We start from the raw sequence: 25,423 nt of genomic DNA, 5'->3' as shown, positions 1-25,423 counted from the left end.
GTACTGGCAAAAAGAAAATTTGCAAGCATTTGAGACTGCTCGTTTGTTACGTGCGAAAATATTTTTCAAGTATATTGGCCTGCTCGTTTGTCAAACTGTTTCATGATTAAGGACACCATTTTTAGAAATTGTTGCTGAAACCTCTTTAAATATTGGTAGTAGGTTTAGATTAGTGCATGCCCCGGTGTAATAGGTGTATTAGTGTGATCATATATGTGGAATTTTATGTCAGCTGGACGTAGAATCATCTAAAAACTCGTAATAATCTTTACAAAAAGATAAATCATTGCACAGCGATCGTGGTTCGGTGCGATTCAGTTGTCAGTTGCCAACTACTTCTTGGTTTTCACGAGGTCCTTCAGGGGCTCTAAAACATCGTTATAATTGCAGCACATACCATAAAACACCCCAAAATAATTAGATATGATCATATCAGCTTACATACATGCCAAAATTCTACATGACAACGATTTACAGCCTCGCGGGAATTCTTTTCCTTGAGCGTCCTTGTCGCGCTGTCGGTCGATGCAGCGTATATTTCAAAGCAAATTGACTGCAAATTAAGCAAGATTTCGCACCTTCAAGTATCGTAACACGTTTTCATATCATGTACTTAATAATAATAATTTATTGTGCATTAAAATGTGTACAGTTACATTTTACAAGCTCTCTAAACTACAATTTTACATAAATTGTGCACATGGGCTTAAATAAGTATAACTACTTTATATCATTCAAATACCAAAATACATATAAGCTAACTACTTCATACATATAGCTCACAATAGTAAGACACAATCTGGATATAGACTGGATATAGTATTTTGTGCAATATGCATTTGCTTAATTATTATTTCTACAAGTATTCTCTGCCTAAAATACCAAAAAAATGTTATGTCGCTTTGAGCCCACATCTTCACTCCTATTTACCTCCAGCTGAAAATGACTAGTCAGCTTCACGTCTTACACCACTACACGTCACTTCCGGCACAATTTTGCATTATAACATTTGATATTAATTACGCTTGCGAGAAAAGACCGGCAACTCAAACCAGGAAGTTTTCTATCACTTGACCTAAGTTAAAAAAACATATTTTTCCTCATATATGTGGGGACTTAATAATTAACGTTATTAATTATAAAAGCCAATAACCTGCACGGTGTTGAAGATATTGCAATGAAATTTGGGATATTTTAGAAAAATATTAAAATGACTCAACCTGTCTTAGTTTTGGCACACCAAAACAAAATTAAAATTTCAAGTGAAAAAATACCACGCCAGGACATGAATGGTACAGTACGTCCGCTATAAACTGTAGTCATTTTCCAATTACTTTGTACAGGTGACATTCGTCCCATATACTAACCCAAATACTACGACTAACCCTAACTCGTACCAATCGTATGCGACCCCGAACTTCCATTCCTAGGACTACACCCCTGCCTATGTTACTGCCGGTGTAACAAAACTGAGGGTCCGTGTAACAGAAAGTCCGCCCTAAATATGCATATAGTTATAATGGTTAGGGTTAGTCTGACCTAAGTGGGTCAAAATCTAGGGCGAGGCTTACCTGTACAAATGAATGGGAAGCAGACTCTCTGTTATGGGGGACTCTCTGTCACGTTACACCGGCAGTGTCTGAGATTTTGTGCATAATATTTAAGTACATGTAACAAGAGTTATTATGTAAGTCTTAAAAGCTCTGTTTGGTAAGACCCGGCGAGTACTGACACTGACTATTTAAATGTATTGCTTTGGAACAATCAGACAGGGCATTTAGAAATGTAAATAAAACGATAGCTGAAAGGATGAAACGCCAGATCGATTTTAACATAGTATTCTTATTTTAGCGCTAATTAATGGCGAATTAAAAATACGTTTTTTTCGTGTGTACACATACTTGAGATATTTTAATCATGTCTGCTTAGAATAAAATTTGTGCGCCCTACGCATATTGAAAATATGTAGACAGTCGAAAAGTTCATATATAAAATTTAATCTAACTACACTTGTGTTTCAGGATATGAAGGATATGAAATGTTATGAGTTTGTTGAATTCGTTTCAGAAGTGAAAGTTTCATCTTTTTCCAAAACTCCGCCCGTTTTTGTTCATTCTCCTCCGCCGGCCACTCCAAATAGGTCACGTGACGCTTCATGAGTCTAAGCGTCTTGGGGAGCTGTTTATAAGGTATCTGCTCGAGAAACACAACAATGAGCGCCCCGCGTCTCTCCCGCAACACCTTCGCCTGAGTAATGTCAACCTCGTACTTACACCAGTCACTTTTCAGAAAGTTGTGCGAGATTATCAGTATGGTCGCTCTGCTTGCCTCCATTTTCTCTACTATGTTGTCTATGATGTACTCTCCAGGTAAGAAATCTCTTGAATGGATACACACCTTAAAGCTAATGTCCTGACCTTTACCTTGACCCCGGTCGGTGCTCCGACCTTGACCCTCCACGTGCGGGAGAAACTGTCGCACGATCCATTCCTCGCTACTGCCGGCGTACGCAACAAAAGCGTCATATTCGTATTGTGCTTGGTTTTCATGACACCTGATGTAGCTTCTACGAGAACCACTCAATCTTCTCAGATGCCACCAGTAAACGATGTCCAGCCGATGATAGGCCATAATACTTGCCAATGTCGTAACTACCAGAACTCCGGCCCCGATACATACAAAGACAAAAGGAGCCATGTTACATGTTATCCAATTTGGGGCAAAGTCTCGCAACCTGGTGTTTCTGAACTCAATGGGCCCACTACAAGTTTGGTTCTCTCCCCTTAATTCCGGCCATCTGGTTGTATGATTTCGGATCCAAGCGGAGAACCTACTTGTTTCGCAGCTACAGAAAAACTGATTTGCCTCGACGTTAAGGTACCGTAGGTCAGTGTTTTTCTGTAGTATGTCCACTTCCAAAGTAAAGAGCCTGTTATCCCTTAGATTCAAATACTCCAGAGAATCTAAAGTGTTAATTGCAGAATCGATGCTTTTTAGGTCATTGTTCGATAGATCCAGATATTCTAAGCTAGGAACTTTGTAAAACATGTTCATTGGAAGTTTGGTAACGTGGTTCGAAGCCAGCACTAATATTTTCAGATTAGGTAGAAGAGATTTGAATATACTAGGAAGTGTTTTGCCGCTCCAAATTTCATCGCAAAATAAATTATTACCCTCCAGATCTAGTTCTTCTAGTCCCGATAGCCCTACAAACAAAGATCTGCCGTCATCAGAATCCGGTACACAGAACGCGTTGCGCTTGTACTGAAATGTAGCGAGTGAGGACATGTTTTGGATGAAAAATGTGCAGCCCGTTTCCCACATGTATAATTCTTTAAGTGAGGTCAACATAGCAAAATTGAGATACAGGTTAGGCAGCCAATTATATGTCAGATCGAGAACTTGTAAATGTTTATGAAATGGAAAATCTCTCTGGCTCATATTGGTGAACCCATTATTTCTGGCAACCAATTTTCGCAGGTTAGTAAAGCTCAAAAGTATATTATAAAGAACGCCCATGTCGGAAATTTCGTTTGAACTGATGTCCAACTCCATTAGCGTCGATGACATAGGCGTATTTGGGCTCGCTGGAAAGGTACTGGCATTCACTTTTATGCGGTTTCCTTGAAAATTGGCTCTCTCCAAATTTGGAAGTAGCGTGATAAATCTTGGCAAATCAACGAGTAAATTGTTCTGGAATGACACGTTACGAAGTTCATAAATTCCCAAGAGGGCACCGTGTTCTATGGTCTTTAAATTACATTCCGACATGTTGAGATCTTTCAAGCTGAAGAAACCACTGAAAGTTCCATTTCTCAATGTTTCGAACCTCCCTGATATTCTGAGAGACGTAGCATGGAGCGGCAGTTCGGGAAGATCGTCTTCAGCCATGTTGGCGCAATTTACGCCCAGTCCCTGGATGTCGTCAGTGCACGTGCATTTACGGGGACAGAGAGATCCAGCGAAAACAACCCTTACATTGGCGAGGAAAAGAGCAGCCAAAAGCAACAGGCGTCTACGAGGCCCAAAAACCATTGTAGCAGTACGCCACTCAATTGCTCTTATGTCCTAATTGCCCGTCACTTTGAATGTCAAAAAGCAAATAATCTTAGGCAAAAGCCGTAGACACCACTGCCTCCACCAGTGAAAATATCCAACTTTATATTTAAACCAGTGTTGCACACGAGTAAGTAACACGAGTAAGTAAACCACGCGCTGTAAGTATAACCACCCAATTTTGTAAATGTTTTTAACCCACTAATAAACGACACGGGAAGCTCTTATCTGCCCTCTTTGTCAGCCTACGTGCTGTTGCGTTGACGGGTGAATAGACCCATTCAGAGCTCATGTATTGAAATTGCATATGTTTGTACTATGTGATTTGAACCAGGAAGCCAGGAAAGGGCGCGGAGGGTACAGTCACGTTTGGTATTAATTTCTTTAAATGGCGCAGCATGGAAAAATGCGTCATTTAAGAGAAAAATGGACGCGACTCGTTTTTGTTTTTAAAACGGTGTGAAGAAAAACTTAATTGGTAAGAAGACAGATTTATGAATTAGTACACATATTTTTTCGTTTATTCTGTGTTATCAAAAATGTACAAAAGTACAGTTGTAGATATTAATTGTGCCACATTTGATACATTTCATGAACATTTACTCTCCTTCTATTTTTTTTTTTTTTTTTTTTTTTTGAAACTGTGCTGTCTTTTTTAAGCTAGTTCATAGGTACAAAATGCCGTCAAATTTACCAAAAAATTGTTACTTGTTCCATTATGTTCTTGACGCATGATCGAATCAGTTAAAAAGACGCTGCGTATGCGTTGCGTTTTCCACAAGATGCGTTTTAAGATTAATTTTGTAAGCCAGGCGCGTGTATCAGATCTTTACCAAGGTGAATAAAAACCAGCTGGATAAATTTTCGTATGGTATTTTTGTGACACACAAAAATAGCCATTTGAAACCCTTTGTTGACAGTGGAATTGAAGAAACACAGCAGTGAACTATAACCGAACTGAAAACCACAAAAGATTATTTTATTTTCAGGTCGCTGAGCTCATAGGCTGTCAAATACTTATATACTGTAGAGTCGCAAATGTGAATCAGTTTTAAACTCGGGGAATTGAACATTTCTTGTCATTTTAAAGATTAAAACACATAATCAGACACACAAACTAAAATAAGATCTAGAGTAACTTTAGTAACTCTTTTTTGCAGAGAAAGAGAGAGTGGGGGTGTGGGGTGTAAGTGACATCAGGTTGCGCGTGCGCAGAATGATATATAAATGTTAAAGAGACACGTGTTGCGTCCTGTAATCTATTTCATAGACTACTCCACACTTTTCATTGTTGTCAAACGGGTCTTTGAGCCTTAGACGTACCATTGCATTTCCGATTGTCAACTCTGCTTTGCTGTACAAATTGATGTTGAAAAGTACTTGTTAAACGTCCGTTGTAAGCGTTTCGGCCCTCCCCCACTCTGGAGTAAGATAATACGATGTAATTTTTTTTTCTTTTATTTGTCATTGGCATGGGCAGTAGTTTGGTGACTTCTCTGTTTTTGTTTCTTTCCCATCTTTTCACCTTCCTTTAATGCCCATTCCGGAAACCCACAATTTCTCAGTGCTCTTTTTACCTTTTTTTCGATTGCTTGGATGCTTTTTCTTATATTTTTTATGCTGAAATAGATAGAAAGATAGATAGATATGTTTCAAACAATACCCTACCCATTACGTGACTTACATGTTGAAGAAAGAGTTTTTTTTCCGTATAAATATACATTTATTGTGATATAAAGTGATTCTAAGACCAAAATCACCAAACAGAATGTTGAATGTTTGATGCCCTTTTTGAAAATTGTGATGTTATGTTCACTAAATTTATAATTTCGTTTTACATCTTACAAAAGCCTTGTCATTAAAGGATATTAAATGAGGTACGATTCATCAGTATTTCTCTTTCTTGCCAGTATCTATTCCCCCATTTCACATATCATCATTGGTAAACATGCCGTAGTCGCGCTATGGTGTCGTATGGTTCAACCGTTCAGAAAACAGTTATTGTGATATTGTGTGTAAAATACTACTATGACCTAGCACAGGAAAGATTTAAACTTCTGCGCATCCGTGAGATACAGTTTATGCTGACAAAGCCTGTCGGTACATGTTTACCGTCTGGTTGATTTGATTTAATTTGCTTTTTGGTGTCGTTTTAAGAAAGAATATTGGAAATGTTCTCTTGATTGTATGTATTAAAAGTTAAATCCATCGGACATTGCTTAGAATAACAATTATTTTGCCTTTATAGTAAGTGTATTATCAGTGTTATATGTAGCGCCAAGGGAAATCGACACCCCGGTAATGCTGTGGGCAAAATAGCATATATATATATATATATATATATATATATATATATATATATATATATATATATACTGAACAAAAATATAAACGCACGAAACTAAAATGGTCAGTTGAAATGTATCATCATGAAATATGCCCAGTTTGATGGTTTATTTGTGAACTGATGGATTTGTTTTGATCAATTATAGTGGTCTGGTTTCACTTGGCCGCTCCCCGTGAGTATACTCAAAGGTTCAGTTTTTACACCCATAAGACTAATGGAGCATGACGGAGTAGAGGTCAATCTGCAAGACCAATACTCGGACACTCTCTACCGTCTAGGCAATAAAAGGACACACCAAAATGTGTATTTCTGCCACTTGTCAACATGCCACGGATGTCTGGAACCATTAGGGAGCATGCCATCAGCATGCTCAATGCTGGCTTGTCAGTAACAGAAGTTGCAGCATGTCTGAATGTGCATCATTCCACTGTCAGCCATCTTGGAACACGCTTCAGAGACACTGGTAGCATTAGGAACCACGCTCATGCACCATGTCGCCCAACAAACATCTGTGGAATGTTCTGGATCAGAGTTTTCAGCCATCATGTTCCAGCTCTCGAAAATGTTCGCCAACTGCAAAAAGCACTCCAGGAGGAATGGGATAATATCCCTTAGGCCTCTATTGACAACTTAGTGATGTCCATGCGCCGCTGGTGTACTGCTCTGCATAAATTTAATGGTGTCTGTGAACTCAGGATGTTGACACCCATGGTGTATTTGATGCCCTAAATCTTGGACTATGCATTTAAACTTCCCCTAATGCGCTCAAAGTGATGTCTATTTGTCGAGAAAAATATGCTGTTATTTTTGGCTATATACTTTAGTTCCATATATGAAAATAAATCTACATATTCTTCCGTGCGTTTTTTTTTTTTTTTGTTTGTTTTTTTTTTTTTGGTTCCAAACAGTATGTAATGTCGCAAAAATTATATTTTTTAAATTGGATTTCTCGGTTATTATTGGACTATTCAATAATAACAGATATAAAACATACAATATAAAAAGTTCTTATGCGTGGCCTTTTTATTAGCTAAATTGAAATTTTGTAAAATTTCGACGCTAAAAACGCCAGAAATCGTCTTGTTGATCTGGTTCCCATATCGAGGCGCGATGTTTTGTTCCTGTTCTACCTGCACTCAGTTGGCACCGTGCCCTGAAAGAAATATGAACAAATATATCCTTTATCCATAAACGTAAAACGATTTGGTATATGTGAAGTTGTAGTTAACTTTGTAGTTAACTGTGTGTTTGTCATGAAGTGTAAGCTCTGTATATTATATGATACATGTACATGTATAAGAATTAATAATGGTGTGTGAAGCACCTGGTATATTTGCACAGTGTAAAATATAATGGGGATGTGTAGTAAGTGACACGTGTCTTTTGTAGTAAGTATCATGTTAATATTGTGATGAATGCTAAGTATATTACCACTACGTACCATATTTCAAGTTTATGATATAATGTAATGCATGGTATGTGGTATGGTATATAGGATGTGCCATTGTCAGATCTAAGATTTTGCTACCAAAAGGTGGTAACGAAAAGAAAATGAATCTGTTCGGTAAGAGGAAATAGGAAAATAAAGCAGTGAAAGGGAAATATACAATTCTGGAAAGGGCTTAGGGAAGGAAAAGTTACTTGATTTTGTATCGTTTCGATTGTTCAACTATTTATTGTTGAGAAAGGGGTACCCTTACGCAAGGAGGGGGAAAGTGCTATAGCTTTGCCCTTCCCTCTCCGGATCTGGCTTTGAATACTCACAAAATCGGGTGGATTGCTTAAAAGAGATGCCTGACCGTAGCAGTAGCAGTTAGTTGAGTCGGCGCCGACCCCACAGCATCCCTGGAATCTTCCTCTTAATATACATAGGAAGCTACAGGATAAGGCACCAAATACGGAGCAGCCTCCAGGTATGGTAATGGTTTGGGCAGTAGTAGCGCTGATCAAGATGAAAACTGAAATTGGAAGGCAAATGAGGTTTAGGTAAAGGTTGAGCGTCTAGATCTGAAATCAGAAAACGTGCAAGAATCCACGAGAGGTGGGGTTTACTTTTTAGCGATAAAAGTGAAACTCTGCACGCGATTGCCGTTTTACAAAGAGATACAAGAGTGGTTCGCAACCCATTGTGAATATGTGTAGTTGCTGTTTGGGGGTGGTCGGTTCATCCCTTGATTAAACTACATCTTATCAAAATAACACGATCCTAGGCTGGGCCCCTGGGGACGTGTGTTTTGACAGCGTCCCTTGTTGAAAGCTTTGAAATTGTTTTCGGGACGCTCGAGTTTGAAGAAAAATGCCTTGATTCCCTTGGATATGTTTGTTTCACGTTTGTGTAACGCAATGATTTGATGTATTGTATTTTTTAATTTGATCTCATAAAATAAATGTTCGTAGCCGTGTACAATGAACTACTTTGACTTTAGGCTTGCGTGTTGTGAGGCGTCTCACCTCAGCGTGGTGTAGAGAGAGGCGTCTCACCTCTGTATCAATTTGACCTAAACGAAGACGGTTGTACGGGAGACGTACAGCCTGGTGGGGGGAGTGGGTGGACTGGTTGCATAAAGCGCTTTTCGGTCAACAAGTGACCTTAATGAGCTGCAGAGTCCTACACCCCATTTCCATAGATTTTTAGATCGATCTATCCCTGTGGGGAGTCTCACTAGATTGCTGTCAGCTTGGCCGGCTTAAGCGTCTGTCCCGCCTACTAAAAGCTGTAAGGGGGTAATTAACTATGGTGCCCGCTCGGCTGACTGCAATTTAGCGTGAACCCCAGGGAGTTAGGTCGATCTAAATCTTAATCTTTAGATCGATCTACATCTCTGGGAAAGCACCCCTAGAGATAGGGGGTGAGAAAGGGGTGGTTAGTGACCAGTGCTGTATTCAATGTAGTAGTTTTCACAGGAGGGAAAACCAAATCCTCATCAAAGGTGTCTCGCCTTTGTGAGTGTGCGTCTGCTAGTGCAGATTGCAAATGCACTTATGTGCGGGACGTCTCGTCCTGGGAAATGTGCCTCGCCTTTGTATGTGCTTATCTGCTAGGCAGATCACAATGAAGGAGTACGTTCACAGGTGTCTCGCTTGTGACGATTTGAGTAGTTACACAAAAGTATTTGCGACTGCGTTGCAGTAAGGTGGAGAGGACAGTCAACTGCATGTCCCTATTGTGAGCCAGGGATTTCAGACAACGATTTGTTGATTGATCAAATGTCGAGGTAGAACTGCAGCGAGACACTTGTGAACGTATTCCACGGCTTTTTTCTTCTTACTCTAGCGTCCCGAAAACAATCTCAAAGCTATTAACTAGGGGCGCTGTCAAAACACACTTCTCCAGGGGCCCAGTCTTAGGTCGTGTTATTTTGATAAGAGGTAGTTTAACCAAGGCATGAGCCGACCACCCCCAAACATGAGCATAGGTTCTAACTCAACAGAACATTAAAGAAACCGCGTTGGCGCAATAAACGGGTGTGATGATCGTAAAATGCTATTAGGTTAAGACACTTTAAACTAATGGATGATTATAAGACCCCAATTGAGAGAGTGCTTACAATTTGTAGCAAACGAAGGCCATAAACGAAAACAACTTTTGTTTTCAAACAGAATAAACTATTTGCACTAAAACTAATCACACAGCTTTTATTTAGAAGCAATAAAGAAATCATATTATGCATCACTAAATCTTTATCACAGTGCTCCTCTGGCCGAGGCTGGTTATATACTCACCACTGAAAAGAGCGACGGCACATTTGCTTCTCATGGTGCTGTGATCAGAACTTGTCAGTGAAGAATAACAGGTTATCGTCGGATGAAAGCCTATGGTGGATTTTTTTAACTTTCTCTTTTTTTTTATATCAAAACGGGCGGTGACACACCGCGTTAATGGGTGCTACATGTCCATTTACTAGATAGAACATTGGTTATGAGGATTTTTATCACAATTTGATGACCATGGGCATGAGACACTTCAAGTCACTTGGTGTGCCGTCACACAATGGTCATCTGGATTAGCCTACTTCTGAATTGTACATAAGATCAGGAAAGTTCTGCAGCTAAACCGAGTTTGGTAATTATTTGTACAGTTTTGCTCAGATCGGAAACAGCTGCAAACCAAATGCCATATGAGTGCATTAACTAGGCGACAAACTGTGCACTCACTGGGTTGATTGCAGTTTAGTCAGATCAGCATGTTTGAAGACCAATTAATACAGCTACAGAAAGCAACATCACAGTTACTACTGGAACCAAACCAAAAGTTAAAATAGAGTTGCTAGAATGACAAACCGCGCATCATCTGGTTTGATCGCAATCCGCAATTTTTTGGATCGATTTAAAAACGGCGCGCGGTCCACCCCAGTCTAGAGTAAACGTGACTGTTTACTGCAATCCGGTTTATTTATTCATTGTTCCATGGTGACAAATAATGCTGACCACCCCATATTAGAAAATAAACAAAGAAGGCCCATTGTGCACACGGAACCTTTTTTTTTCCATATCAAGATACAAGATACTCACTACCAACACATGACAGGTTATCATCATTAAATTAACAGGTCGTAAAATTGGTGCCACAGTTATAAAATGACAGAAATGATATCGGCGGTAAGAACACAAGAATTGCGCATTAATACTTTTTTAACGTTCGAATGCCGGTGGGAAAAGTAACTGATGTGAAATCTTTATTTTCCATCAGTGGGACTGAATAACGCATCCCAATCACCTTTTAAAAAGAATCTTTGCATTGGTTGTTTTCCTAAAAAAATAAATCAGTGCTTGATATCCTTGAGCAAGTCAATGACATTTACCTGTAGCCCAGCCACTGCACCATTCATATGCCAAATATGAAGTATATGGTATACTACAGAATTGACATTTAATATGGAATATTTTTCCAAATCCTTTTTCTCTGATTTTTTACTACGAATTAATTTAATTAAAAACAAGAATTTAAATTGTGTTTTAATAACTTTTAATAATGTTTTAAGTATAACGGTAACGTCAGTTCTGTAACCGAGTGTACCTTAATAAGCAAACGAAAATAAATGGCTTATTCTAAATCATGCAGCAGCCATTTTGATCTCCGTGTTTTCTAGATTAAAATCATCTGTGAAAGAGTTAGTGAATGAGTTAGTGGGACTAAAATATACAGCATGAGATGGAAAACTAAGCCTGATAAGATTCTTTTTGGTGAGATTAAATGCAGTTTATTCTGAAATTTTCATTTTACATGGGCATTTTCAATATGTGACTTAGACATCCCGTAGACCTAAAGCCCTGTGCTACTAACGTTTCCTGATTGTCCATTTTGTATATAATGAAAATTGGTGGCAATAAAGTTTTTAAAGCATTTTGTAATATTGCACCAAATTGGACCAAATAAGTTTTTTTTTTTTTTTTTTTTTTTTTTTTTGTCTGTACATTTTGTCTGTACATCTGAACGTGTTGCTGCCTTGTTAAATTGTGACTAAACTAAAACAAACATAGTCACATGTTGGAAACGGTGATTGCGTGCATTTTACCTGTTGTATATGGAAAGGCAGAGCATATATTTTGTCTGAATGTATGATTGGAGATGACTGCTTAACCAATTCACGGGAAGTCAGTCCAATAATGGCCTTTCTCTTTAAGAGAAGTGACCTATTAAAATCAAAGCAAAAGAAATAATAAAGTCTAATGAAACTTTGATTACACTAGACCTCGAACCCATATATTTCGTCCGTATCTGACTGCTGTGTTTAAATCAGTAGAGCTACCAGGGAGCCACAGAAGCTTAAAGGGATAATAACTCTTTGTTTCGGCCAAAAATTAATTTTCCTGGAGTAAACAACAATTTTCCCATACTAACCAATGGTTAATGAATCCATTTTTACATTCAAAATTAGTCCCTGTTTTTTTTTTTCTAAAAAGTTTGATTTTTTGTTAAAATCTCTTAAGAGATTTTAACAGAGTATAGCCAACAATGGAGGTCATGTGGTCTAAAGACAAGCTCAGATATCAGAATAATAGCTATAACTGCCGTTTTTGTGGTAAAACAGAATATATTATATTTCTATGAGTTATTCACAATGTTTTATTGTAAAATATAGATCTCATACGAAGAGTTTTTATCCCTTTAACATGCTTGGCTCAAATGAGAAAGCAATTTTGTATATTTATCTTTTATTAAAAGGTGACTTTGATAGATAGATGACTCAAATGTTGAAGACAAAACGTGTGTATACATACACATTTATTGTGATAAAAACCATGTTTCAAAAATGAGGTACAATTTATGAATATTCCTCTTTCTTGTCCGTCTTGTCATCATCATGAGTAAACGTACCTTAGAGGTTGGTTGTTCAGGAAACGGTTATTGTGTATATATTAATACATGTGGTTTGGCATGCCCATGCACTCAGTAGGCACCGTACCCTGAAGGAAAAATCAACAAAAATTTCTTTATCCGTGATGGGTTAAAGAAATCAGTAAAGCGATATGGTATATGCGTGGTTTACTGCTTGTTAGTTATAAAGTAAAAATTCTGTATATTATATGATTATGATACATATATATGCGTGTGGTATTATAAAAATACTTCATTGTCGGCTCCAGGATTTTGCGAAGAGACGATGACAAGGTAAAGAATTTGCCTCGGTTCAATTTAAGAAATATAGAGCAGTAAAAGGTAATAGGCCAACTATGAAACATGGGGTTTAAGGAAAAATAATACTTTGCTGTGGGACGTTTCGCTTGTTTAACTGTTTGTTATTTAAGGGAAAGTGGGACGGGGTACATCTGAAGCCGGGGGGGGGGGGCGTGCACGTTTTGTCCTCCACCATTTCTGGACCATTTCTGAATACTCACAAAATTAGGTGGATTGCTTAAAAGAGATGCCTGACCGTAGCAGTAGCAGTTAGCTGAGTTGGCGCCGGCCCCACAGCATCCCTGGAATCTGCTTCTGAATATACATCGGAAGAGACAGGAAAATGCACCAAATACAGAACAGCCTCCAGGTATGGTAATTGTTTGGGCAGAAGTGGTACTGATCAAGATGAAAACTGAAATGAAAAGGTACAATTAAATGGTGAAAAAAAATAGGACTTCTCCCCTGAACTCGAAAACGTGCGAGAATCCGCGAGGTTTTACTTCTAATCTATAAGATAAACGGTTTAGGTTAGACAGAAGGGATTATGTTTCTGCGCATATCACTTGAAAACTTGTGCACCACTCGTTTTATTCTTTTTTTTGGTCGGATACAGTACGTGGGTCGGGCACAGCAGTACAGCACTGGTGGTCAGAGACAGTTACAACCCTCTGCGTCGTCCGGAGTTTTATTTTAAACACAAATGTTAAAGTAAACTTTATGAATTTTATCGTGACTTTCGGATCCTTGGCGACGCACTACCCCGATACTGTACGTGCTTGCCGCATGTAGAGAGCTGAACGAACGTGAACTATCTCCCTGACCCGACTACTTGTTATGTAAGAAACAATTACTAGAGATATTTTGGTTTAGCAGATAAAGCTTGTGGCAAAAGACAGCACTGTGGGAAATAAATCCATGTGATCTTTTACGTGATTGGTAGAAATAGTAAAATTTGCATTGTGTTTTTAGGAAAGACAATCGAAAACAAAGGGTACATTTAGTATAAAACAGTTTACAATATTCACATCAAAATATTCACGCACTCAATTTTTTAAAAAGAGAAAAAAAGCACATTGATACTAGTTTTTCAGTCAATCGTTAACTATCACCTGCTTTTGCCGAAGCTTTTTATGTATGCTTACTCACCAATGAAAAGAGCGACGGCATATTTGGCTCTCATGATGCTGCGTTCAAAGTCGATCAGTTAAGAATAAAATAATATCGTCGGTTAAAAACCTCGGTAAGTATGTTTGACAGGCCCCTTTTTATACGAGAACGGGAGTTCACCCTACTGTAACGGTGACACTATTGCAGTCGTGTATTATCTGTCCATTTACGAGATACGACTTTGATAATCAACGTTAAGTCGCCATTTGATAGACGTTGGCATGAGGTTCAGAAGAGGCCAATGGGTTCCGTCACATTATGGACAGCTGGCCTGGTTACTTCTTCGCTGAAAGCGAAATTACAAAGCGTTGCAGGTATCCGAGATTAACTATTGCTTGGCCAATTTTACATTTGTTCAGTTCAAAGATTCCAACAACATTCACACCAGTCGTAGACCTCAGAAAGCATTGTGTAGGCGCCAAGCTTTGCACACACTGGGTTGATTGCAATCGACACACTTAAGCATGCTTTTAGTATCTTAGATGTAAAATGGTATTCACACCTAAGTGGTATACTGCACCTAAGTATAACCAGGGGCGGATTGAGGCCGTCTTCTGGGTCTTCTGGAAGACTAATTTTTTTCTAATTTATCTAATTTTTTTCTGTCGGAAGACGGTCAAAAATAGAAGATGGATCAACAAAGATAATTAAGAAGACTATCTGAAAATAGCTCTGGATCCGCCCCTGATAACTATAGTATGTAAATAGATGTAATGAATATGTATAGCTGGTGTTAGGCCCTTTTTGTGTCACTTGGGTCATGTGACCCTCTACTATAAAAAGTCTTTGGCGATTTGGAGATACACCCACCAGTGATCATACGTAAAGAAGGTAGTGAATTCTGTTTCAGATCAGTCGAAATAAAGACTTTTAAAGGGACAATATACTTGTTGTCGTGCCAAGGTTGCATTAATATATTACAATGAGTGATGAAGCGGGACAGTCATTTGTGTCACAATAGCGAAAGTCCAATTGTTTGAATGACAAGCCGCTCGCCGTCTTCAATGGATATTATTTCGGATTGATTTATAAGCAGTCTACCTAATTCTAGAATAAACACGACCATTAGCTGTAGTCAAGATTATTAACTCGTCTGGTTTATGGATAATGAAGACAAATAACACTGACCGCCCCTACTTGACAATAAACAAATAATTTTTTCCAAAATAGCATTTCTATATCAAGATACCGTAACCAAAATTTACAGTGTAGAGAAAGATAACGTGTAGTGATAAAAAAGCAAATAGGCATGCTTATATTTATATCGGGTCTCTAAAATCAAGTGATTAAAAAAATTCCAGAAATTTAGAGATAAAACTTTTGAAACTTGAGTGTGACCTTAATTCTCTGTTCATGCTGCTTTATCTCTCGAGCCTCATGATTGGTCGAAAGCGTGAGAGATTTTGCTGTTCTGTTCCTACATCCTGTACTTCCGCTGAGCATAGAAATTCCGATGCATGTTGTTCATTTGTTAATTTTTTTAAAGTTAATGGATTAAAGATCCAACGGGAATTAGTATGAATATTCATAAATATAATCTCATGCGACACAAATATGATTATTATTTTTCTTCAAACCTTTCCCTATCCTATACAATGGTCTAACCTATATGTACATTGACTTCCTTTAAAGACGGATTTATTTTGAAAATCTTCATTTATAACAAATGTCCAGTAGAACATACTATGTTTCGAAGCCTCTTTTGATGACTACCTATCACCTCACACGTACATGTACACATTGTAGATATTTTTATGTATTCATTGTCTCCAATACGCCAGGGAAATCATTTGATTGCTGTACGTTGGGCAACATAGTTTGAAATGTCCAATCATACTGTAAGTAAGGGAGTCTGTTCAAAATAAAGCAAAAGACAATTCGTGAAAGGTTATCTCTAAGCTTTTGAAATGACCCAAAGTCATATTTAGACTACGTGTATATATGCCCCTAATGCAGGTACAAGCATGTTTCCCATATTAGAACTTATAAACAATACAACCCCATTGTTTATCTACCGTTATTTATCTTCTCAGCTTTTACGAGTAACCAGGACAACTCTCAATGTATGATACACGGCACAGGTCCACGATACAAAACCCCGCACCTTTTTTTAATGTTATGAAGTGAAAACGTGCTCATGTTCTTGGAGATCGGGAAGGAAGATGTCGACGTGCTGGGTAAATGGCTGACCAGTAATTTAGACATTTAGGACAAAATTATTAAATTATTAGTGGAACAAAACATCACACCCAAATGCAGGGACTGGTAGGTCAATGACTCGTGGGTAGGATACATTGTCCTTTTCTTGAAGAAATTTGAGTTTTGTGAGAAAATTGCGTTATAGTTACCATCTGTCGTCTAAATTGTCATCGGATTGCAGACTTCATTTCTGTAGCTTATTAGCCTTCTACTTATCTAGAATCAAATGAACAAAAAGTAAATACCCCAAGTAAACTAATTAATTATGAAGTAACAATGAATTTTTAAAAATTAGCATCTTAGTCATTTGAATGTCAGGTAACAAGTACGTTTTATAATAAAATGCCTTTCGAACTTAATGCGATCAATTACTAAACTGACGTATTTTAAAGAAAAGTGGAATAATATCGACAGGTTCAAATGACAAAAAGGAACTGAAGAAGATAAAATTGTTTATATATATACACAGACATTAAATGAGATACCAACCCAACTTTAGGAGAAAGTCGACAAACCGAACTTTAAGGCATATTTTATTCCCTCTTTTTGTAGTTATCTCACAAGGATTCATTTTCTCTTTTTGTTTTACAACAAAATTGTTATTATTGAAATTAAAATCACTTTCTTAGTGACACATCAAATGATGTAGTGTCGAGCAGTACGGATATAGATATTCCTCCATCATGGTGGTGTTGCTGTTGTTGTTGTTGTTGGTGGTGGTGGTGGAGAACACTCACTTGGCACCGTGCCCTAAAAGTATATAATCAACAAAAATGTATTTTAAAGAATAAATCAGTAAAACGGTATGGAATGTGTATGGTACATGTGTGGCATTTTATTGTATATTACATGTTCTTTATGTTCTTTATGAAGTGTGAACTTTGTATATTGTATGACGCATGTTATGATTTAAAGTTGACGTATATGATATCTATGATATCTTGCATGTTAAACAGAATGGCAGGAATGGTAATCGGCACTAGTTTGTTCTGTAGTATCGTATATGTTGTGGTGTACATGCATGGTCAATTTTTTCTGTATTTCAAACTGATTCCAGTAAGCGGGAAAATGTGTGTCAGCAATGGGAGTGAAATATATTTATTAAGGTACATGAAAGTGCAGGCTTTGTAATATACGGATTCATTTCCAAAAATCCAAATGCAGGAACGGGTCGACCAATGATTCTCGTGAAGGGTAGGTACATCTGAAGCTAAGGAGGGGGTTCGTGAACGCTTCCCAACTCCCATTCCCCCCTCCCCCATCCGGATCTGTCCTTGAATACTCACAAAATTGGGTGGATTGCTTAGAAGAGATGCCGGTCCATTGCAGTAACAGTTAGCTGAGTTGGCGCCAACCCCACAGCATCCCCGGAATCTTCCTCTGAAGAAACATCGGAGGCGACAAATAAAAGCACCAGATACAATACAGCCATTAGATATGGTGATAGTTTGGGCAGTAGTAGTGCTGATCAAGATGAAAACTGAAATTGAAAGTGAAATGTGGCTACAGTAAAGGTTGGGCTCCTGGTGTGGAATTAGAAAAAAGTGAGAAAAATCCACGAGAGGTGGACCTTAATTGTTTCGATAAGTGTGAAACTCTGTGCGGGATTGCCGTCTTACAAAGCGATACAAGAGTGGTTTGCAACCTACATGTATTGTGATTTTGTTGTACATGGATTCTCATTCTACAGAACATAAAAGAAAAAATATATATATATCCCTGGATAAGTTTTGTCAGCTTTTAGTTAACGCCTCACCACATTCCCTAGTCAACCATTATTTGACACCACTCTTTGGCAAACTCTCGCTCGATATTTACGCTAAATTGCAAGTTACGCTAAATTGCAAGTTATCACGGATGATTTCTATTATCAGTACAGGACCAGTTCTTCACCCTGCTGACGCGATAAACGTGTGTGATGATTTTGGAATGCTTTTAGGTTAAGACACCTTAAACGACTTCCATGAAATGGCCGATTACTCTCTTTGAGAGAGAAGTCACAATTCTTTACCATAGATACCTAAGATTAAAAAGGATAACAACTTTTGTAAAACAGCTATTTTGTAGAATAAATGATTTGCAATGAATGAAACTAATCACATGCCTATTTTTCAGAAAACAAAGCAAAGCATATTATGTATCACTAAATCTTTTTCACAGTGATCTTTCAACTGAGGCTGATTCTGTACTCACCAGTGAGAAGAGCGACAGCATATTTTGCTCTCATGATGCTGTGTTCAGAATTTGCCAGTTTTAAATAAAAAAAGATTATCGTCGGATGAAAGCCTACGTTGAATTTTTTGGCATTCTCCTTTTTATATCAAAGCAGGCGGTGACACACCGCGTTAATGGGTGCTACATGTCCATTTACTAGATAGAACATTGGTTATGAGGATTTTTATCACAATATGATGACCATCGACATGAGACACCTAAAAGGCACTTGGTGTGCCGTCACACAATGGTCATCTGGATTACTTCTGATTTGTAACTAAGATCACGAAACTTCTGCAGCTAAACTGAGTTTAATATTAATTTGTACAGTTTTGCTCAGATCGGAGATTCACACCCAAAACAGCCGCAAACCAAATGCAAAGAGAATGCAGAACTAGGCGGCATACTACGCACACACCGGGTTGATTGCAGTCTAGTCAGTTCAGCATGTTTGAAGAGCAATGAATACAGCTACAGGAAGCAACATCACAGTTACTATTTGGACGTAACTGTAAGTGAAAATCAAGTAGCTTGATGACAAGTTGTGCACCATCTGGTTTTATCGAAATTGGCACTTTTTTTGGATCGATTTAAAAGCGGTCCACTTCAGTCTAGAGTAAATATGACCGTTAACTTCTCTTCGTTTTTTTTTTTTACTCATTGTTCTATAAATGTGACAAAGAACACTGACCGCTCCCTATTAGTGAAACAACAAAGACAGACTATTGTGCACAAGAGACCTTTTTCTCATATCAAGATACAATATACCCGTTCCCAAAATTTACAGTGTAGAGAAAGATAGCATGTAATGATAAAGACAGTATATAGTCATGCTTATATTTATGTGTGTGGGGTGTCTATCATGTGTAAAACTATTTAATTGAATTTTCCTAAATTTCGAGATAAAATTTTGTTTTTATTTGTGAAAGAATTGTTCATATTTTTGTTCATTTGGAAGCTGACGAAAATGGTTGGCATATGGCTAATGTTCATTTTAAAGGTATACCAGTCACTGAAGCTTATAAAGCATTCAGTTTGCAAAACTGTTTTTAAAATTGCAATTTCATTCAAAAAATGTCCAAAACTTTGCATACTTTTGTTTTCATTTTTATTTTTCCATGGGTATATTTGTCATTTGCCAGTTTCTAATGGTTATGTGGTATACAGCACAACGTATATTTATTGGTAAATAATAATTAATTAACTCATTTTATAATGAATAAATGTAATGAAAACCAATTACAAGCAAAGTAAGGTGAAAAGATACGGAATGATAAAGAACGATAATTACAGAAAATCAGTTAAGTAAGTAAATTAGAAGAGGGAGAAACCTTAAATTTATTAAAGAATAGAAAACAATGTCACACCTACTTGAAAATAAAAAATGTACATGTATTTGTCACATTCCAAAACAAAAGGCGTTACGCACGAACAACTTTTCTCTTGCTTATAAGATAAAGAGACAAGATCGAATGAAACATGCACGCAATCAATAGACCAACTCCTTATCACAACTAACGCATTTCAACTAACATATAAAGGCAGAGGGACAAAAAAAGAACGAAACCTGATCACAAAACGATTGCAATCAATATACCAAATCCTAACTATGGCATTTCGTCGGATATAATATAAGAAATTCTCACCATATTTCTTTGAATATTTAGCTAGGCTTTGTTATAAAATGTGTTTCGAACCTTGTGCGACCAATTACTTGGATGGTGTCTTTGAAAGCAAAGTGAAGTTCCATATCATAAAGTAAATAACGAAATTATTTTGTGTTTGCCACATATATTTATACATACATTTATTGTGATACCAACCATTATTTTAGGACAAAAGTCGTCGAATAGAATAATGAGAGCAACTTCCTCTTTGGATCTCGCAATAATCTTCACAAGGATTTTATTTACCTTTTTCTTTTTACAACAATTAATATTGTTAATGCAAAGTTAAATGACTCGATCTCTTCATGGCGCATCAAATGAGGTTCATACACTGTCCTGCAGCATGGATATCGATACTCCCCTTAATTCCCTTTGCAGTAACCATTGTTCCCTATCACACGTTCTATTTCCACCGGAAAGTTTATTGCTACGATGCTTATTCGGACTTCCCTGAGCACTCAGTTGGCACTGTTCCCTGAAAGAACAATCAACAAAAACATATCGATGAAAGGAAATCAGTTAAACGGTATGGTTTTTATGGTATATTGCAGTGCATGTTAGTAATAAGTTAGTTAAAAATGTAAGGCATTGTATAATACGACATATTAATCAAGAATAATATGCATGGTATCTGGTATCCGAACTATAAATGGAATAGTAAATGGTGCGTTCTTTAACAAGTATGGTAAACATGTATGTCAGTGTAAAATCATATTATTAACAACATGTCAATGCCATCATATTATAATGTACAACAAGGCGTGGTATGTGGCATGGTAAAGGTTGCCATTGACAGATCGAGGATTTTGTAAATAAGAAGTGCCTGGGAAACAAAAATGCCTCTGTTCGACAAGAAAAAAACACTTAATATAAAGCATTAAACGGGGATTTTTATATGATATGTAGGGCTTAGGGATGGAAAAGCACTTGTTTTGCATCGTTTCGTTTGTTTTGCAATTTTTTGTTGAGAAAGGAAAGTGAGAAGCTACAGAAAAGGGTATGTGCAGTCCTCTCTCTCTTCCCTCCCCCCCCCCCCCCCCCCCCCCATCCAATTCTCTCTTTGAGTACTTACAGAATCGGGTTTGCTACTTAGAAGAGATGCCTGACCATAACAGTAGCAGTTAGCTGAGTTGGCGCCGACCCCACAGCATCCCTGAAATCTCCCTCTGAATATACATTGGAAGCGACAGGAAATTGCACCAAATGCGGAACACAATCCTGTTATGGTAATGGTTTGGGCAGTAGTAGCGCTGATCAAGATGAAAACTGAAATATAAAGATATACGGTTTACATAATAAATGACAGAAAACTAACAAAGGTAACAACTAAGACCGAACACCAAATGCACATTTCTTTTTAAACAGTATATAAAAATAACATTAAAACTACACAGTCTCTCCAATTCTTTTCGGAAATAAAAACAGTGCACTACTAAGCCTTCAGTTTTTAAACCTCATTTTTTCTGAGGCTGATTCTCTACTCACCAGTGAGAAGAGCGACGGCATATTTGGCTTTCATGATGCTGCGTTCAGAGTCGATCAGTTAATTTAAGAATAAGAGAATATCGTCGGTTAAAAGCCTATGTAGGCATGTTTGACAGGCCTCTATTTATATTAAAACAGGGGGACCATCCTACTGTAACGCCCGCGGTGACACATCGCCTTAATAAATGCTACATGCCCATTTACTAAATAGGACATTGGTCATAAGCCTTAAGATCACAATTTGATGACCATCGACATGAGACATTTTAACGAACTTGGTGTGCCGTCACACAATGGTCATCTGTAGTCAAGTTTATTTACTCATCTGATCGTTTGATAATGGTGACAAACAACAGAGACCGCCCTCAATTAGTAAGGCCACACTTTTTTATTTTTATGGATGACATCCTGCGCGCGCACCGATTTTCGTCCGTTCTCCGAAAAAAAACCCCAACGAAGTCGGTTGTCGCAAACTTCGTTATTGAATTTTGCCGGAAAATGATCTTTCTGCGCATGCGTATTATCCCCACGTGGGAATTGGCGGCTTTGCCGTCAAATTCATCTCTAGGATTACTGTCAAATTACACGACAATTTAAGTCATCAAGAGGACGGAGGCCGTTGTTTTGGGTTGGTATGCCATTTATCTGGGCATGGAGATATCATATTTCTACAATTATACGAAAGGCTGGCGGCGGCCAGCGATTATCGCCCGGAAAATTTCAGTGACATTCTGTCCAAAGCAGCACATTCCAGGGTTTTTTGTAGCTAAAACAGGGTCGACAAGGGTGTCGAGGTATTTGGTTGGCTGAAGGTCGGACAGGCCACCGTATGGTGGCTGATTCGGGACATCGTGGTATCGCATCGTGCTATCGCGCTATCGTGGTATCGCATCGTGCTATCGTAATATCGCATCGTGCTATCGTGGTTGTTGTCGACATCGACAAATATATCAAGTTATCACACCTACTGCAATGTCGCTGTAATAGGGTCATGAATATTTGAGTACTTTTTGCCAACGCTTACTATAAAAGCGAGCGCACACCACTTCTGGGTGCGGTCAGGTTTTTTCTCTTCGAAATGTAATAAGGTAAGACAGGTAGAACATTTTGGATATGTACATATTTAGATGTTCATTTATTTTGATATAAAAGATTTGTAAACCGTCGTCACCTATTAGTTATTCATTAAGTCAGGTGATATTAGTATAAAGTCATCTTTTTTATATCAATATATATATATTTAGTCGACATGTACGTTATCCTTCTAGACAATTGCTTTCCTGGCCGCCACGTTACTGTGAACTCAATCTTTAAGTTGCCGAATGTTGTGTAAGTACTATAGCTATATATATTTAATTTCATAGTTTAGTCATATTGTCGATATTTGCGTGTTCGTATCTCTCTCTCTCTCTCTCTCTCTCTCTCTCTCTCTCTCTCTCTCTCTCTCTCCGTTCTTTATATTTGCATTTGTGTGTACACTTTATGTAATATATTTATTTATTATTATTATTAATCTATTTTACTTATTTTTTGTTTAGTTTCACCACATCAGAAAACACCTCAGAACTCACTTCAGAACTCACCTCAGAATTCACCCAGAATTCATCTTAGAATTCACTATAAATAGTTACAAAATGTGCGTGAACAATAAAGGTGAAATTTAAAGATTTGTTTTGAGTTATTGACTGGTACGCAGTAACAGTGGTATCGCATCGTGCTATCGTGATATCGCATCGTGCTATCGTGATATCGCAATATCGCGTCCCATTAAACGAATCGATATTACGATGTCCCGAATCAGCCACCATACCACCGACAGTTAGGCTGCTTCGTGCGAGTCAAAGTAGACAAAACGGCATCAACTGAAATGTCCTTTAATAGATTTGATATCTTTGCATGATTTTTTAACATTTCTGTGAAGTGTTCATAATGCTTTAATATTCTGATAAATTCTGAAATAAAGACACACTGTTTGTTTAATATTTGTTTTATTGATTGGTATACCAACAAAATACATAAAATAATTTTAAATAGATTTGGTAATATGCAGCATATCTATTCATGTTTTTTTTACCTTTCTACGAAGTATTCACAATGCTTTAATCTTTTGAGAGCATGGATAAAGATATATTGTTAGTTTGATACGTGTTTCTGTGGTAATATTGTGTTTTCAGCTGTGTACTGACAGCATTCCTTTACTTAAGTAGAATTTTGTTTTTTTGATGGTTTTTTTTTTCGCCTTCTCGCACCGATTTCGGGGTCCCCAGAGGACGTCATCCATAAAAATAAAAAAGTGTGGCCTAAATAAACAAAAAAAAAACTATTTTGTGCACACGGATCCTTTTTCCCCCAAGGTGTATTTCCACGTCAGCTGTAGCGGCGTAACTTAGTGCGAAGCAACGCTGTTCATGTATTTTTATAAACAAAGGGAACACATCAACGCCATCTATTGTCCTAAACAAGACCACTACCACTACAAACTACAACTAGTGGTGGGATGAATATAACATGTTATCATGCAGCCGGCTCAGCTTAAAGGCCAAAGCTTTAAGTCAAGACGTCACCCTTTGGTTGGAAACGCGCCTAAAGATGATGGAGAGGTGTCACGTTCGGCGGTGAGGTCTTATATACGTAGGTGGATGATATCACTATCTTAGTCGGTCTGTCTTCAAATAATGGCTAAATATCATGACACTCAAACTGCAGTTCAGATAACTTTCTTTTTGCGCTTACGTTTAGTAACTCTTGATCAAATTTTGAATTGGATTGAGGGTAGAGGGAATCTGTCATATAAGCCAACAATGAGAGATAGGGATTTATTTATTTATTTATTTATTTTTATTCTTTTAATTTTTTAATTTTAATTTTATTTTTTATTTTATTTTATCTTATTCTATTTTATTTTTTGTTGTTGTTGTTCTTGTCATTGCTTAACAAAAAAAATATATATAGAATATACAAAACTGCACCTTGTTCAAATTTTGGTCGGAAAATGAATTGTTTATCCGCGTCCCTGCAGTTGGTCAAAGTCTGCTAAATGACGTGCATGTAGCACTGTGATCGCATGGCATGTTAATCACTCCAATGTATGGATGTAGCTGGGCTTAGGGGAGACCGAGGCTAGTTGGACCCCGGGGTAAGTTAGCCCCCCGTTAATTTATGACTAAGTAACTATGGGGTAAAAGAACTGATCACATCATTTTGTAAAGTGACCGTATCCGACAGTGCTAAAAAAGCGTCGGCAATGAGTCCAAATGAAATAATTTAGCATCTTAAAGTAACTTTATTAAAGAGACTTGATGGGGGGCCAACTTACCCCGGGGTAAAACTAGCCCCGGTCTCCCCTACTTATGCCCCGCTTTGGTTGCACTCTAAAATCAGCCGAATCGATGCATATACAGGTAATTAAGCTCAGCACCCGAGCTATATTTCATGGGTATATTTGCGATGATGAAATCCGAAATATGTAGATACTTGGTTCACATGTAATATTTTAAATGTAATGTGTGTGAAAGAGACAAAACATCAGGGTAATCAGTGAGCCTTCGTGGGAGTTCAACCCCCTTGAACAACCAAAGAAGTAAATGCGAACGAATAGTGTAACATCAAAAGGCGCTCAGCATCTTTACATGCATCTCTGTACATGCATCTCTGTATTTAAAACAT

The 25,423-nt window shown here is 37.7% G+C and overlaps 1 protein-coding gene and 3 long non-coding RNA genes across 5 annotated transcripts; 1 reads left to right on the top strand and 3 right to left on the bottom strand.

The window, feature by feature from the left end:
* Positions 1-605: 605 nt before the first annotated feature.
* On the bottom strand, positions 606-5,094 carry LOC106153311 (toll-like receptor 1). The gene has a single exon (XM_013527192.2). It carries the CDS (start codon positions 4,033-4,035, stop codon positions 2,005-2,007), a length of 2,031 nt encoding a protein of 676 aa, XP_013382646.2. The 5' UTR covers positions 4,036-5,094; the 3' UTR covers positions 606-2,004.
* Positions 5,095-16,911: 11,817 nt separating this feature from the next.
* Positions 16,912-17,861, bottom strand: LOC106153318 (uncharacterized). The gene is made up of 2 exons (XR_001237407.2): positions 17,678-17,861; positions 16,912-17,141 (listed from the first exon to the last, which is right to left on the bottom strand). It is a non-coding gene; the product is annotated as an uncharacterized LOC106153318 (long non-coding RNA).
* A 1,835-nt stretch (positions 17,862-19,696) lies between these two features.
* Positions 19,697-21,949, bottom strand: LOC147759449 (uncharacterized). The gene is made up of 3 exons (XR_015331556.1): positions 21,758-21,949; positions 21,345-21,538; positions 19,697-20,747 (listed from the first exon to the last, which is right to left on the bottom strand). It is a non-coding gene; the product is annotated as an uncharacterized LOC147759449 (long non-coding RNA).
* A 594-nt stretch (positions 21,950-22,543) lies between these two features.
* LOC106153319 (uncharacterized) lies at positions 22,544-23,422 on the top strand. 2 transcript variants are annotated; one of them, XR_001237408.3, is made up of 3 exons: positions 22,544-22,845; positions 23,026-23,086; positions 23,296-23,422. It is a non-coding gene; the product is annotated as an uncharacterized LOC106153319 (long non-coding RNA). The 2 variants fall into 2 exon arrangements; XR_015331518.1 differs by lacking the exon at positions 22,544-22,845 and having other exon boundaries at positions 22,871-23,086.
* Positions 23,423-25,423: the final 2,001 nt, after the last annotated feature.

This window comes from Lingula anatina, chromosome 10 (assembly GCF_051362555.1).
Source record: "Lingula anatina isolate TDL-2025a chromosome 10, LinAna3.0, whole genome shotgun sequence".
NCBI classification, from domain to species: domain Eukaryota; kingdom Metazoa; phylum Brachiopoda; class Lingulata; order Lingulida; family Lingulidae; genus Lingula; species Lingula anatina.
This window is presented reverse-complemented; position numbering and strand designations above follow the sequence as displayed.